At 40.3% G+C, this 17,370-nt stretch overlaps 1 protein-coding gene and 1 non-coding gene across 2 annotated transcripts; both read left to right on the top strand.

Annotated features, from left to right (window-relative positions):
- Nucleotides 1-5,039: 5,039 nt before the first annotated feature.
- Nucleotides 5,040-6,454, top strand: LOC131300581 (uncharacterized). The gene has a single exon (XM_058326494.1). The coding sequence runs from the start codon at nt 5,145-5,147 to the stop codon at nt 6,030-6,032; it is 888 nt and encodes a 295-aa protein (XP_058182477.1). The 5' UTR covers nt 5,040-5,144; the 3' UTR covers nt 6,033-6,454.
- A 5,215-nt stretch (nt 6,455-11,669) lies between these two features.
- On the top strand, nt 11,670-11,778 carry LOC131309075 (small nucleolar RNA R71). The gene has a single exon (XR_009194751.1). It is a non-coding gene; the product is annotated as a small nucleolar RNA R71 (small nucleolar RNA).
- Nucleotides 11,779-17,370: the final 5,592 nt, after the last annotated feature.

The following is a 17,370-nucleotide window of genomic DNA, read 5'->3' as shown; positions in this document are numbered from 1 at the left end:
CCATCGCTGAAAATTCTCCTTCCAAAAGCGAAAGGAGATGTTACATTGGTGGGTTGAAAAATCTTGTCAAATTTTGTAAAGCCGTCCCACTAAATTTTGCACAAAGTTTGGTGCTGACAAATTTGTTGAATCGGTGACAGAATTTTTAGTCCAATAGTGAAGATAATTGGTTGTTCAATTAAAAATGACATTGGTGGAGAAATATTGACCTTTTAGGTGTTGTACCATTGTGAGCCAATAATAATAGCTTTTGTTCTTCGAATTATAGTTAATAATTGGAGATAAACACATAGAGAGAGTTAAACACTAAAATAGATTTACTCCCCACTTTCATTATTCCTATTTTGAAACTCATTAGGTTCACCCAACTAGTTTGAAACCAACTAGGTTCATTTTGACAAAAATATATTTACGTTAAAATATACATTATTTCCCTCCCACCACATCATCGCCGGAAAGTTGGTTGGGAAAGTCACTGGCGTCGGAGTTCGCCGGAAAGTTGGCCGGCGATGAAAAGTTGGCCAGAAAAATCACCGGCACCGGGGATGATGATCGGAGATGGTGAACGGTGGGGAAGAAGATGTCTGACCGATTAAGAATTGGATTTTGAATAAAAAGTAATGGTGCCAACACAGACATACATGGTTGGTTATCTATGAAAATCCGTCCAAAACTGTTCTCTGTATCTTTCCAACAACATAGATAGCCTTGGTCCAAATATCTATAGTGGACCTTAAACTAATTTTTTTTTTACAGAAATTAACTTTATGCAGCTACACTGCGAATACCCAATATTCAAACTTTAGAGAACACCAACTACATTAGAATAAGAAATGATGTAAGATTCGTCATATTTTCCATTTTGAAAAATAACAACTCTTCACGTCTCTCAAACTTAGAATAAGAAATGACGTAAATTTAGTTGTATTTTCCATTTAAAGAAATAACAACTCTCCACATCTCTCAAACTTAGAATAAGAAATGACGTAAGATTAAGAATAAAAAAAAATCAAGACTAAAGTAAGAACTAAAATATGTATTTTTAGGGTTTGAATAAGTGAATTCTTGATATAACATGCATATGATATGATATACTTTATAATATTTTTCGTAAAAATCGTCTTTAGCCCCTTGTACTTCATAATATTGCACATCTCACCCAAAGTTTTTTCAAAATTATGAAATGTAACCCCTGATTAGTTTTTCCTGCCTAGCCAATTACCCCCTAGCTGATAAACTCCCGACTAATGTATAAATTAAACACGTAATCACTGCCTAGACCCTAAAATCTAAGCATTTGGTCACCGCCAAAGCCGTCTTTTAGAACACTGCCTAGTGCTAAACCTTTCGTAGTTTACCGAACTGAGCATGAAATGCTTTTCTATTATCATTAGCGAAAGAAAAAAAAAGGCATTAAATGCTTGAAGTTGAAATTCATAGGCATAGCGCTTGAGAAACAAAACTTACCCCGTTTACGCTAGTTAGTGATTAACTTGTGCACCACAACTTTTTGGTTTTGTCTTATTCAAATTTTTTTCACGTTTGTTAGTTTTACGCCAAACTTTTATGTGATATGGATTTATCTCGACAAGAGGAATAAAAAAAAAGAAAAAAATTATGACTTTTACATAAGTATTTTGAAAAATATTCAAGAAAAAGTCCAAAAACTGATTCTTCTCATCGAGACAAACTTATATCACATAAAAGTTTAGTGTAAAACTAACAAACGCAAAAAAAAAAAAAAAAATTGAATAAGGACGAAACTAAAAAATTATGCTGTATAAGTTAATCACTAGTGTGAACACCCAAATTTACAACTTTGTTCTTATTATCCTACATACATATCCTTTCTCCCTATTCAGATTGGCAATTTTATGTATTTTGCGTTTATTTTCATTTTGCAGCTTGAATCATGGTATGTTTTTGGTCAATGACTTGCTGGAATGTGCTGTAAAGAGTTTAATTCTTCGATCCGCTGATGCTTCTTCGTACTGTCAAATTCACTCAACATCTGATATTAATTGTTTGAATTGGTAGGGAAGAGGTTATGCACCAAAGTTACAAATAATTTTTTTTTTGTACGGCAAAAATAATTTCATTAATCTTTGAAATTGTTACAAAAACTGATAGGAACAAGGAGAACGACATCGTATTCCTAAACTAAGCTAATAACAGTCTTGTGCCCAGTTCGAGACTAACACTCTTGATTGGCAAGAAGCCAACCAAAGACTCCCATTGGGACAAAACTCACACGTAAATGGCAAGAACCTGCCCACTTGATGAGGCAAGCCCAAAAAACAAGAAAAACCTAAGAAAAACCCGAAAGAAAAATGACCACCGCCATCACGATTGCCGCCGAACAGCCACCATCATCACCGGTGCACCACCTGGACTCTGATTAGCCCGGGCCAAAACAACGGCGGTAAAATATAACGGAGTTTGTTAGAAATATGTGGGTCTGTTGGATGTAGCAGCCTTTATTTGGCTACAAAATTATGATTGATTAACAAAACAATGACTTGATAGAAAACTTTGGTTATTGAAAAATAAATAAACGTGATTTGATCTTTATGAATTACTCTATCCATTCTGATTTGTTTGTCTATTTTTTTACTTATGCATGTCCCAAATTGACTGTCTAATTTTAAAATGATCGGATTATGTAAATTTTTAAATCAATGGATTAGATTTGGTTCTCTTAATAAGTTTTTTTTTTTTTTTGATAATCAAAAAGGGTGGGAGGAGGTGACCAGCATTGCAACCCTTATTGGGCATGACTATAGGGGCTCCCTACCCTCTGTGGAATGTTCGGTTCGAATCATATTTACTGTCTGTAAGGACAGGCTGTCACTAAAGCACTACCTAGGTACATGATGACAAGGGAACAAATTTTCCATTCCCTTGCCATTGACAAGACTCGAACCTGAGTCTTGTCTGGGAATGAAGGAGACTTTTGCCATCCAGGCTACCACCATCGGTGGTGTTCTCTTAATAAGTTGGAAACTCGAGATTAGACACACAAATCGGGACGGTGGAAGTATCATTTTCTGTTGGCGCTTCTCAACCTAGTTGATGCTATTGAGGAAGACTCCATTAATGCCTCAGACCAGACTCCAGGATCCGTGGTAACACTAAAAACAAAAAGCAGTTTCGCCAACGAGACAAAAATAATGTCATCAGCAACAAAAATTTATTAATTAATTTAGCTTTTATATATTCTTCTCGCGTCATTTATTATTCTGTTTGCGTATATATCTGCGTATGCACAATACCCTAGTTTTATATATGTAGGCGACGAAGATGTTCACAATTTTGTAGCTCATGATGATCAAAGCCGTTAGCAACCCATTCTCCTAAATATTGTTATTTTCGCGGTGACATAAATCGGTAGTTTAATATATGTGGGCGACGAAGATGTTTACAATTATGTAGTTCATGATCAAAGCCGTTAGCAACCCACTCTTTCCAGTTGTTTTTTCCGCGGTGACATATGTCGATAGTCTAATATATGTGAGCGACGAAGATGTTCACGATTTTGTAGTTCATGATCAAAACCATGAGCAACCCACTCTCCTAGCTGTTATTTTCGCGGCTGACATAAGACGATAAAACTTTAGTTTGTTATTGTTAAGTAGCTTTCTAACTGTGCTGACCCCAGCCAGGATGAATTTGTCAAAATTAATCCAGTCTTTGTCACCTGTTAAACAATTATACCAAATCCGTATCATATCTCCCTCGATTCTTCTCGCTAGCATCAACACAGAAGCAAAATATCTTCCTTGATTCTTCTTTCGATTAACAAACGGCTTCTGTAATTCATTTCTGTAATATCCAAGATACCACCTATGTGGATTGGATCCTGTCCATTTGGTACCTATCGGTTCGGTCCATTTGGTGCATCCGGGCTGTCCGAAAGTGTTTTGTACAGTCCAAATTTAAAAAGATGGCTCGGATGCATCAAATGGACTGAACTGGTCGGTAACCAAATTGATCGACGGGATCCGCCCCCTAACTAGTAGGCTGATTTGCATAAAACTGGGTTATTATTTGCAGTCACTATACAGAGTTAGCCCAATGAAAAACCTGGTTGGCTGTATCATAGTTTTAAATCGCGGTATCGGTCGCCGTCGTGGTATCGGTCGCGGTATATCGGTATTGGGACATATCGGTGATATGTCGCAGGAATCGGATGTCGCGGTCGTAAATTTTTAAAAATCATCAGCAACATGTATAAAATTTGAAAAATATACTTTTGCGGCTTTTGCCTCCAACATTGGCTTAAATTATCACATTTTAATTAATTTAAGACATGTAATAGCCCATTCTCTTCATGTGAAATATTTGATAATTTATTAAAACCCGCAAGTCAATAAGATTTTACAAATATGAGAATAATGTTGCAACATGTGTATTTGTAAAACATGGTGTTTTTCTCTAGTTCCACATTGTAAGTTACAAAACTTCTATCTGCTTTAAATGAATTTGCATTTTAGTGGGTTTGTGAATGAGAACTCAAGAAGAGGTCTCGCGCGCTTAGAAAAATGGGCGGCAATTTAGAAAACTGATTTGGAAATCACTTAACCGGGTGCGCATCACGAGTTATTCGCGCAGAGGGTGCAAATCCGGGATTTCAGCCTTGCTCACACACTGCGGTTAAACCCAAACATTTTTTTTCCTTTTTCCCGAACCGAATTTTTTTCTTTTTTTCCTTTTTCCCGAACCGAAAATTTTCCTTCATGAATGTTTTCCCCCGAACCGGTCCACAAAATCCGTTACAGACCGATACGTATTGGAGATCGGCCGGTTCACCTGTGATTTCCACTCTCCCCGTTATACCGGCCTATCTCCGAATCGAAATCCTCAAATTCCGGTACGAACTACGAACTGACCGATACGGTTGGTACCGGCCGATTTTAAAAACTGTGGGCTGTATGGAATATATATATCTAGAGGGGAGTTGGGTATCATGCATGCTGCTTAATTTGTACTCCACAAGAATATTTATCTATGGTTAGGTTGCGATCCGATGATCTCACCGTATATTTCCTTTATGTCATACGCCCACGACTATATGCGTAGATTACGAATAGGAAATTCGAAAATCGCATGAGTTCAGCATCCGGTTTCCTATTTAATACGATAGGATGCAGCAGATCATAGTTGCAGACCAGAGAGAGATAGAGAGAGCTAGCATGGCTGGTCTGCAAAGGTCTGCAATATCCTTTAGGAAACAAGGTTCCTCAGGGTTGGTATGGCTAAACCAAGCAAAGCCGAGAGATCGACAAGATGGAGAACAGCAAAAACCCGAAGGACCGAGGCTAGTGCAACAAGAAGATGGTGCAAGGGAGAAACCCAGGGTCTCAAGCCAACCGCAATCAATGAAACATAGTCGATCCGATAGTGATCTTTATCATCACGGCGGTAAGGATGTTAAAGTGAGCATTGCTGCTTTGCCAAGGTCGACGATATCCTTTAGGAGACAGGGCTCATCAGGAGTAGTATGGGATGAAAGCTTCTTTGCAGCAGAGCTGAACCAAGAAAAGCCGAAAGAGCAGCTGCAAGCTGCTTTGCCAAGGTCGACGATATCCTTCAGAAGACAAGGCTCATCAGGGGTAGTATGGGATAAAAGCTTCTTCTCAGCAGAGCTGAACCAAGAAAAGCTGAAAGAGCAGCCGCGGCAAGCCGCTTTGCCAAGGTCGACGATATCCTTCAGAAGACAAGGCTCATCAGGGGTAGTATGGGATGACAGTTCCTTCTCAGTGGAGCTCAGCCAAGAAAAGCCAAAAGAGCAGAAAGATGGAGAAACGAAATTTTTTGAAGTGTCAAGGCCACTGCAAAGGAAACCTAGTCAATCCAAGCGAATTATTACGAGATATAGATGTTGCAAGATTGAGGATGTGTTAAATGACTCAATTGTTCGGGTTCACTTATGCGCACCTCGACTAATTGCAGGGGACCGATCCCACCGTCCTCCAGCGCTCACAATAAAAGTTGGAACAAAGCCCCATAAAGACTGGCACCAGAAGAATTAACAGCGTTTGCAAAGTTTCGACCGGAGACCTTAAGAGATTGTAAGCCCCTAAATCCCAGTTTTGACGACCACCAAGACAACCCCGTTGGGATTGATGTTAAGATGTTACTTCTTGATCAATCCGTTGTCTCCTAAGGTCTCAGGTTGCGACTTTTGTTGACAGCCGCGAACCAGTAGCATTCAAAGAAACGCAAACAAGCCAAGTATGAGTCATGGTTTTAGTGCATGTCGTTTTTATGCCGTGTGAAACTTCTTGAGTTGAATAATGTTCGAGTCAGTAAAACGTAAGTTGTGTGATGGGATCATATTTCCTCAGTTTATGTTGATGGGACCATGTTTCTTACTCTTAGAGGTGTTTCTGCCGGTGTGTTCTTGTGTATGTTTATTTCATATCATGGAGTTCAAAACCAAGTTCAATAGAAATCAATATCTCTCTCTCTCTCTCTCTCTCTCTCTCTCTCTCTCTCTCTCTCTCTCATTCTTTAATCAATTTGTTCCACATAACTATCATGTGCTTTGTGAAGTTATGCGCACAGTCATGTTTTTCATTAATACGAGGAAGAAGCCAACGGAAGTAGTGAACATGCTAGTGAGAAGTGAGAACATAAAAATGAAAAAAAAAAAAACTGGTAAAAATGCTCCATAAGTTCTAGTATCATTTTAATCCATAGATGATGCTATCAAAATCCACCACGATTGATCATGTAACTTTTGAAATGTGTCAATATGACTACACGTAGAACATAAGACTTATAAAGAGGAAAAAGAATAGGAGAACCATGTTTCCTACAAAGTCACTGACATTCAATATGGAAAAGGCATTTTGTCGAACACGTTAGAAGCATTTCCACCAATACAAAACATGGGTGCAGCTGGAATGTTTTGTGGGTTTTCGCACTCGGAAAAGATCCGCAATGTGGGAATATGAATACAATATTATGAAAAATGTTCATCATGATTGGTATTAGTATTATCTATGTTTTCTTCCAGGGAGAGAGAGAGAAGGTTGACTCACCTTCGCGGCCCTGCAAGGAAAAGTGTCACTCTTGTCATCCATCCTACCCTTTCCCGTCTCAAATTCTACGTTGAGTCACCTACACGAGAATGCCTTTGATTGGGTGCCTACTGCGTGAATAGAGTGCAGAGGGAACTCATATTCAAGAGAGAGTGTGGAGAAGAAGACAATTCCCAATCCTGTTGGGCAAATATGTTTTGCCATTGTATGTGGTTCAAACCGAAGGGACCTCAGGGACATACCGGCAGTTGTGATAGATAACCAAAGGGTGCCACCACGATTGGAAGATGGTTAAGATGGGGCAGGTATTAAGGACATTTTTGGGAAGCAAAAAGTAGAAAACACGTTCGTACATTCAGCAGAATGGTGTGGCTGAACGAATGAACAGGACTCTTTTGGAGAAGGCACGTTGTATGTTGTCCAATTCCGGACCACAGAATAGAACAACAACAAATACAACAAGACAGATGAGAACAATTGCCTTTCTAGGCACAGTCAAGCAAACAGTTGGTGTGCGTTATGAAGGTATAACATAGAATTGTTGGCATTGGTGCAACTCAAGGCAGGGGGAAAGTGGAATACATGCTTTAAAAAGAACTCAAAGGTGCATTTTGTCAAACAGTTTGCGTGTGGAATTTTTTTCTACAGAGTTGTTTACATTGGTGGAAGATGTCTTTGAAGGGGGGAAGGAGAGAGTGTTTGCAATCAAAGGCAGGGGGAAAGTTGAATGCATGGGTTACCTGTGTTGGACTGTTACTGGAATGGTCTTCAGTTCAGTCCGGTATGTTGTTGGAGTTGGAGGCTTGGTCGTCGGCGGTGGAGCCAAGCGATTGAGCAATATGGGCAGACGGAGTGAGGCGTTGAAGGCCTGGACGTTGCCAGTGGAGTCAAGCGGGTGAGGAGTATGGGCAAACGGAGGGAGGCGGTAAAGCTGGTTTGCGAGACCGTTGTTTGTTTGTATCATGATTTCGTTGGAGTGTTGCATCGGATCGGTTGGGAGCAAGTGTGGGGAAGAGAAGTGGGCTGCAAAAATGCTTGATCCACCGGCACTGAAAAACATGAAATAAACACATAAAATGACACCACCACCCTAGCTTCATGAATCATGGAAATCCAAAATCAACCAAACTGCTCTCGGCAAAGTTGTCGCTGACCTCTAAATCTGGAAACTGAGGCGGTTGATACAGAGTCGAGGACTGCCCTATAACATGATCAAACAATCACTTATTCTGATGTGCCAGTAGGTGCTGATTTCTCCCAACTTGCCTTAACTCCACATTTTCTTTTCTTTTCTTTTTCTTTTTCTTTTTTTTTCGACTTAGCTTTATGGCCTGAAGGTTGGGTTTGGTTACAAAACATGACACCCATCAAGATTTCTTCACTTTCACTTCCGACGACAACGATGCTCCAAATCCAATGCAATAAGACACCCATGATGCACAATGCTAGACCCCCCAAACTATAGTCCAACCCACACACCGGTTTCCTAGGTTAGACTCAAGAACTGACTCGGACTGGTTTAAGATTGGACAAAGGGACACATAAGTGGTCTAATCATGCAAAAATGCCTTGTCTCATCCCCTATGCACGTTACCAACTCTCACAAATGCATGCAAAACATCTAGCTACTCAATTGTGAAACAAAAGCCTACTATTTTCCGCAAATGCGAGAAAAAGAAAACAAAGAATATGGGAATGTTTATCAGGATGCACTATTAACTACGCGGGGACACTTACTCAACGTAACGACAGCATTAACATGTTCACAAAGGCGTCAAATATATGCATGAACTTGAATTAAAACAGGCACAATAATTCGGCTAATTCTAACATGCTCGCCTAACAATACAATCAAGCATAACAAATGTATCCCCTGGAAAAAAAAAAATTAATAATAATAATAAAATAAAAATTTACCCTAAAATTACCCTAGCAACGCAACAAAACATGTACAAGGTACACCCTCCCCCCAACTAGAAACATGCTATGTCCCCAGAGCATGGAGACACATCGAAAGAAAGCACAAGGGAGAAGAAATAGACCTACGGGTGGCAGCCAACCACCATGACCTCGGCCGATGTTCGAGGAATTTCCTGTCACCCAGCCTCCGGGCCAATCACCGTACTCTGCAAAAGACATTAGTTCCGCCCGGTTCGTGGTATCCGAGCTCCCAAAACAAAAATAAAAAGAGAAATACTCCACCAAATCTTCACGCGATCAACGTGTCATACTTTTCTCCCCATCCCTCGCCGGTGGGCAAGAAACGGGTGGCTATACAAGACCATGATGCAATTTTTTTTTCGCTTTTCAAATTTTTTTCTTTTTGATATGAGAGAAGAAAAATAACTAAACAAAAGACAAGAAATAAAGAACTAAGAAATAAAAGACAAAAATAAATAGATTGCCCAAAAACAACAGAACTTAATTAGTAGAATCCAATGTTACCAACACAAAAATGCCCTTACTAACCGGAGCTGGGCACACGATCCTTATTTTAATAGCGGCGTGCAAAAGCTATAAGACCCAAGTCAATGATGGGTACCCCTATTACTAGGGGCCGGGTCCACTTCTCAATGAAGAGAGTGGTACGCAAAAGCTACCCATCGGAACGTAGCCACAACGGCTACACTATAGGGTCATCCGAATAAACAGGATTGACCAACGCCTCAACCAGTTCACCTACTTCACCCAGGATCGACCAACACCTCCATCAAACTCCCTAATTCTGGAGAATTTAAGAATGACGCCTCCTTAGCTATCTCTAGAAGATCCTTATATAAAATATTATCGACATGCTCCTGCACCAGCGTGTCGATCAAACTCACCTCATCAATCTTGACTCGGCTCTCTGCATTAAACACTTTCACCTCCATTTTCAAGTCCCCAAACGACAATTGGACTTGTCCAGTTTTACAATTCATGACAGCACTGGAAGTGGCTAGAAAAGGACGGCCAAGGATGATAGGAGTCTTCTCAAAGACCTCCGGTATTGGGCAAGTATCTAGGACAATAAAGTCGACAAGAAAAAGAAACTCGCCCACTTGAATTAAAACATCTTCCACCATCCCCTTTGGAACTCTCACACTCCGGTCGGCCAATTGTAGCGTGACCGGTGTGGCTCTCAAATCGCCTAGGCCAAGCTTTAAGTATACCGAATAGGGGAGCAAGTTGACACTTGCTCCTAAATCCAACAAAGCCTTATCGAATTTTTGGCCCGCGATAGCTATAGGGATGGTGGGACAACCAGGGTCCTTGCACTTAGTAGGGATCTCAGCCTGGAGAATGGAGCTCACTTGCTCCGTCAGAAGCACTTTATCCTGACTCTTGGTTCTCCGCTTTGACGTGCACAGATCCTTCAAGACCTTAGCAAACTGGGGAATTGCGTCAATGGCTTCCATCAAAGAGATAGGAAATTGAACTTTCTTGAATAATTCAAGCATTTGAAAGTTCACATTGACCTTAGGTTTCGCCACCAAGCGATTTGGGTATGGAGCAACGGGTGGCGTTGGAGTCATGGGGGCCGCAGTTGCAGGCACTACCACCTCAGGTGACTCCTCATCATCCTTTACCTCCTTCCTAGGGACATCAACAATATCAGGAGTTGCTCTTGGTGCATCAACCGGCTCCGGGGGTGGAGCTGGTTTTTGCTTTAGCGGGATGGACATATCGATCTCCTTCCCGCTCCTGAGAATGGTGACTGACTTAGCCTCCTCCTGATTCTGGTTTTGAACATTAGGACCTGAAGAATTTCCCAAATAATGGGCACCCGCTGCACTACCCTGGGCTGGAAACTTACCCTTCTCCTGCTGCAGTTGACTGACAACCGCAGTGAGTTGTGACATTTGGGTTGTAAGGGCCCCAATTTGCTGTCTCGTTTCCGTCTGAAATGTCATTTGTGACTGCATCAGGGAATTGACAGTATCCTCTAACTTATGATCACGCGCGGTTATCTGTGAATAACCTGGGGGAGGACCACGAGTTGATGGACCTGCCCCCCTACCAGGCTGTTGCTGGAAATGGAATGGAATGACTTGACCCTGAAGAGGCCTGGACGATTGGGCCTGTTGAAACTGTTGTGGCAGAGGTAGCGCAAGGGGTTGAACTTGGCCTCCACCTACGGGTCTGGAGTCCGACCACCCAAAATTGGGGTGATCCCTCCATCCCGCATTATACGTGGTAGAATAAGGATCCCAGGTCCTAACTGCATTGACTTCTTCCTGATTAAACTGACTCGCCCCCTTGGCGGCAATAAACCCAGGACAAACCGTCGCGGTGTGCCCTTTACATTCACACCACACGCATACTTCCTCAATTGATACCTCATGAACTGGACGAACCTGCCTCACCTCTAGCTCCTCTAATCTCTGAGCCATTTTCTCAACCTGAGCCTGAAGTCGCTGATCACGAATGGTAACCGGGACAACGCTGGACCCAGAAGGTCCGGATCGCTCAAAATCGGATGGTTCTAAAGCCCTCTGCCTATCAGCTAGGTCATCTAAGAAATCCCAAGCCTGGTCCGCTGTTTTGGACAAGAAATCGTCCCCTTTGCAAGAATATTCTATGTGCTGGACTGACTCAGCGTTGAGACCCAGATGAAAGAAACCGATTAACTGAATTCTCTCAAAGCCATGGTGTGGCAGCCTTAGGAGCAATTCCTTGAAACGCTCCCATGCCTTGAGAAATGACTCATCCCTCTCCTGCCTAAAACCTTGGATTTGACGCCTAAAAGTTTTAGTCTTAGCCTCAGAAAAGTACTTCCTATAAAATGCGTCACGCACTTGTGCCCATGTGGTGAAGGATTGAGACTTTTGCATTCGGAACCACAGAAGCGCGCCATCTTTCAACGTCGCCTCAATCAGTTTGAGGCACGCATTCTCATATTGGGTATTAGACGCTAGGTTGCGCACTAATCCCTCGAATGTCCGCACATGCTCGTACGGATCATCGCACTCCCTCCCGTGGAAACTAGGGAGACTATTAAGGACACCAGGTTTGACTGTAAAGGCATTGCGTGCCTCTTGTGTCTCTTGAGGGAATACAATGGGTCCGAGAGGAGTAGTCCTCTCGGGATGCATGTGCTGCCTCAGAGACGGCTGAACAACTACCTGCCGATCCCCCATCTCTACTGATTCTGATTCTGATTCTGACTCTATCTCCGACTGGTAAAGCGGATTGCTGACACTAACTGACTCAAAAGGTAACTCTATATGAAGACCACTAATGGGGATAGACTCTGACTGGTAATCAGCTGAGTCTGACTCTAAACTAGAAGAGGAAAAACTAGAAAGCACAGGCTGACTCGACTCCAGTTCTTTTCGAACTAAACGATGTGTCGGGTCGCGATAATAAAGAGGGTCCTGTTTAAAGGACACCTTCCTCTCTCTACCTATGGTGACTCAACTAAAAGACAAAAATTACGAAAACTCACACTCTAGAACACACGTCGCCGTCCCCGGCAACGGCGCCAAAAATGCTTGACCTGTCGGGTGTATTAATAAATAAAGACTAAAAACGCGTCCCAAGCGTAGGACTCTCGACCAATGTAGCACAATAATTCCGGAAGTACCGGAGTCGAACCACAGAGACGGACGGACGGTGTTGACTCAATTGTGATGAACTTTAGTTTAATCTGGCTCTTAGGTAGCCACCCTTTGTTTGATTGATTGATTTACTACCTAAATCACTGAATTGATTTAATTAACTATAAATTTAAAGGAGAGTACAGCCGTGGGAACCCAGCGTCTGCAACTAGCCTAACCAATATTTACTCGGGACACAATTATTCAATTCACTGATCTCAGAATAAGAAAAAAGGGGTTCCTAATAAATGCCCACCACTTGTCACCAGCTCTCATGCGCATTTAAAATCTGATGATGCCTGGGTTTTGTTTATTAGAAAGGGATTTTCTTTCATATCCCAAAACTGTTGTAAAAATGAATTAATTCGTACCCGAGGTAAAACATTGATTAAACTAGTCACAGGACGCCTTCGTCCCGTGGCTGCACCCTGGGGAACTACTCACGCATGCTTGAAATAACAAAAAATAAAACCCTAGATCGAAACATGATCATCTATTGCAGAAGAGACGGAAAAAAAAAATAAAAGAAAGATCCACGTAGAATAGATAATAACGAACAACTTTAATTAACGAAGAAATTCGACAAACGTTACCAGAATCCAAGCGATTGAAAGAAATAGTGCAGAAAACTTAAGAACTGAGAGAAAACAAAACAACGTTAGTGAAAAAGCTGCTACGTAAAAGTCTGGAATGAAAAATCTACCCTAAAACTAACTTAAAACGAGGTATTTATATTAATCCCCGTTAAAAACAATAAAAATCCTAAAATTAATCGGAATTGGAACCGGCTTAACCCAAAACGTCAACGTTCGAGGCCCTTTTTAAGCCCCTCGGTAGCGCTACATCAATTTCCTTGTAGCGCTACCGAACCCCTTAAAATGCTGACGTCCGTTGACCTAGCTTTGGCCAATGTTCTCTCTTAACCTTTAGGTAGCGCTACACCAAAAAGGGTGTAGCGCTAGCCAACTCTCTGATCACTTTGTGGACTTTGCTATCCACTTCTGAGCGCTGTACCACTTTCTTGTAGCGCTCGCGAATGACTACGGTGATTTCCTCGTCAATTTCACTCCAACACTTAGTCTCCACAGCCTTTCACGCTCACAAGCTCTATCACGGCCTACCGGGTACTTCTCATTAGCGCCAAAACATCTCAATTTCCTGCAAATTAGGCACAAACACAAAATCCAACCTCGTGCACGCATTAAATGGAAAAATGAGAATTAAATGCACGTCTAACGCGCTAATTTCCCTACTTAGGCGCTTAAATTCATGAATTCCACGCGCCTATCACTGGGGCAGTGATTTGTGGCAATTGATAGGGGTATTTGTGGAAAAGTAAAAGTAGAAAACACCTTCGTACATTTAAAAGAGTAGTATAGATTAACGGAGTTTTGACTTAAGACTTGTAGGCCAGTTGTGCCCTTAATATGGGTTTCATTCCGATCCAAAAATTGAATCCGAACCATTCATATTGTCAAGCTTAACGAGAATTATATTCATATCAAAATTCAAGTCAATCGCACAATGGAAACTTCATAGTTGAATATAATATATTATAAAGGAAAATTTCAAAAATTTAAATTTGCCTTTCATCTTAACAAGAATAATGTTATTCGATCATTGAGTTATCGTTGTTCGATCAACATAATTTTTTTACAGAAATGTTCTACTCTTTAATTAATAGATTATAAATGGCTTGGATGAAATTCTTATTTTTTATTGGTTAGATTCAAGAAAAAAATGAGGACATTTATATCAAATTTCCTAAATCTAGGAATTGGGTGCGGATGTAATCTTCCACAAAGCACAGAGTGGGAATGTTCCATAAACTGAACGTCAGGGTCAATAATGCTAGCACCACACACAATCACACAAACACTTATACACATACTCACAAATGGGGTGGACCTCACACACATGTGATTGTGTGTGATTATATAATTATTGATATCTGCACATAGGCAAAACAATGGGTGTAAGTGAAATTTGTTCTATAAACTATGACAGTTCTTGAAATGATTCAATAAAACTTAAAGGAGTTAAACTTCAAGAGGAGGCTATATATGAAAATTGGAACAAGTTGTCTGTTGGATTCAACTTTCCCAAATCCATGTCGGCATGCAGAAATAGGGATGGCAACCCTGGAACGGTGTGGTTCGCTTATTGGCAAAACCAAAACCAAAATCCAAACCGAAACTGAAACATATAACTACAACCAAATTATAACAATAATTCGGCGATTTATTTTAACTTCATAACCGAAACCGCGGCTATCAGTTTGGTTCGGTTTTTCACAAAAATCGGTGGTCAACATTGTTAATAGAGGTAAATACATTATATCTCCAACAACAAAATATCCGAAAATGCCAACAAATTAACTAATGCACCATAGTTCAAAGACACTAAATATCCATTAATCCAACAACAAAATAACATCAAATTTTCAACAAACTAATACACCATATCTATCAAATTCCAGCTTCCAATTCCAACGTTCAATTTTCAATCTTCATAGCTATCAAATTCAACCAAAAAGCAAGGAGTTAAATTAATTTTACCAATACGCGTGTAATGTCAAGACTATAATAAATATAAAAACAAATGGCAATTACCTCGCAAGTAACGCATGAATCCTCCGACTCTAACTACATCATTATAAATAGCCATGTACGTATATATAAGGGTATTTGAGTAATTTCTTGCGGTTCAGTTACGATTTTTGTTCGGTGTTCGGTGCAGTTATCACATAAAACCATAATCGAAACCCAATCAACCAGTTTTTTGAAATACAAAACCAAAATCATGATTAAAAAAGTCCGTTAAATATAACACCAATCGATTTGGTACGGTTAGAGTGAGATTGTCATCTCTATCCAAATTTTTTTTTTGTGGTAATGGAGGAACAACCTTACAGCCAGGCCATTATATAGATCCGACTGTGCAATCAAAACCTCTGGGGGAGCTAGCCTGACCACACCAGTCACGGCCCCATACTTATTTCAGGATACTCACTGATAAGCACCCAATAATGCATATTCTTGGTGCTTAAGTCCTTTAGCATGTTGTGTTTGTACATATATATTGTCGTTTTTATGCGATATTGCACGTAAGGTAGGTTTTTGTGTATTTCAGGTAATTCGTATAAATAAGGCGCGTTTGAACGCTAAAGAATGCTCCGGGTGCAACCAAGTACTCAAGGCCAAGTGCCACCGTTCTCCAATAAGCAAGATATGAAGCATTGGGTGAAGTTCGGAAGCATCGGATGCCAAGTTTTGAAGCTAGAGGCCATTTCTACAGTTAACAAGGCTGTATAGATACAACCATTTTGGTTGTATCGATACAGTGGCCTTATCTTTTGTTCAGAGAACAGCGTATGCATACAACTGTTTTGGTTGTATCGATACAGCTCCTCTCCGGAGAATTCCCAACACAAACATAGCAGCTCGGTATCCATACAACCGTTTTGGTTGTATAGATACAGATTGCTTACTGACAGCTTTTTACAATTTTTCAACCTTTCATATTTGAAAACTTGCTACTTATAGTAACCTTTTTGAGATATTTTAAGGGAGGAAGTTGATTTTTGTATAAATATCCCTCTTCTCTCTCCTAGGTAAGGAGTTAGTTTAGGTTAGATATTTCTTGCTTTATGTATTTTTTTTGCTAGTTAAGAAAACTCCATAGCTCTTAAGCTTTCAAGTGCAATTTTGTTAGGAACTACTCAAGGTACTTGTTTCCCGTTAATTTGTTGTATGTTAATATTGTAGCTACGCTTTAGATTTTCACTAATATCAAGTTTATTTCCGGTTCTATCGGTTAAATCTTATGCTTCAATTTCTTACCATGCTTAGTTCTTTGAGTATGTGTGAGTAGTCGATTAGGCTTAGCACTGGGGTGAATAACGCCTCGTGACTTAGGTTAATTTTGCTTTTCTCAACTTGAGACTTGAGGTTCGGTTTGAAAAATGAGAAGGGTTCGCCTTCTATGTAACAAAGCTTGCCGATGTTAATCTCCGGTGATCATGTACTCGCTCACATGGTTTCGGAGCGATGTCTCGGTTCGTGTTTGCCAAAAGAACGAAAGAGCTTACTTGTTTTCTATACTATACTTCTAGTCTTTATTGGTTTCATAGCTAAATCTTCCGGTTGATAGCCTATGCTGTGCGATTCAACCGAGTTTTCGTTGAGAATGGTTAGATGACTTAAGTTATACGAGTGTTATGAACTTCTATACTTTGCCGCTTGTTTAATTTAGTAAAAACTCATTTTCTAGTCTTTTTCATAGGAGTATTTCCACCTTTCAAAGTAAAATCAAAAGTTGGCCGTCTAAACGCCAGGAACCCTTACATTTACAAATCCGAATTAGCTATAAAAATTATCTCTGTGGGTACGATTCCGGACTTCCTGTATTTATGCTGACAACGACCTAGCCCTACGCTCAGGGTAATTCAACCTTTTTCAACGGTTAGATGTGGCGAAGCACTCATCTGGTGGGAAATCGAACCACAGATCTTGAGGAATACTCCAAAAGTCTGGACATCCGCCCGAACCACTAGGACAATTTCTGTGTGTGTGTATCTATATATATATATATATATATATATATATATATATATATATATATATCTATATATATTTGTAATATGTGTATTTTTTTTATAGACAAATTGAATTTCATTCATCTTGAAAGATACAAAATGAAATCAGTAGAACACATGCAGTATTAGCAAAATTAATATGCGAATG

Source organism: Rhododendron vialii, chromosome 1a, assembly GCF_030253575.1.
Source record: "Rhododendron vialii isolate Sample 1 chromosome 1a, ASM3025357v1".
NCBI classification, from domain to species: Eukaryota; Viridiplantae; Streptophyta; class Magnoliopsida; order Ericales; family Ericaceae; genus Rhododendron; species Rhododendron vialii.
The sequence above is the reverse complement of the archived record's forward strand: the minus strand, read 5'-3'. Positions and strand labels throughout refer to the sequence as shown.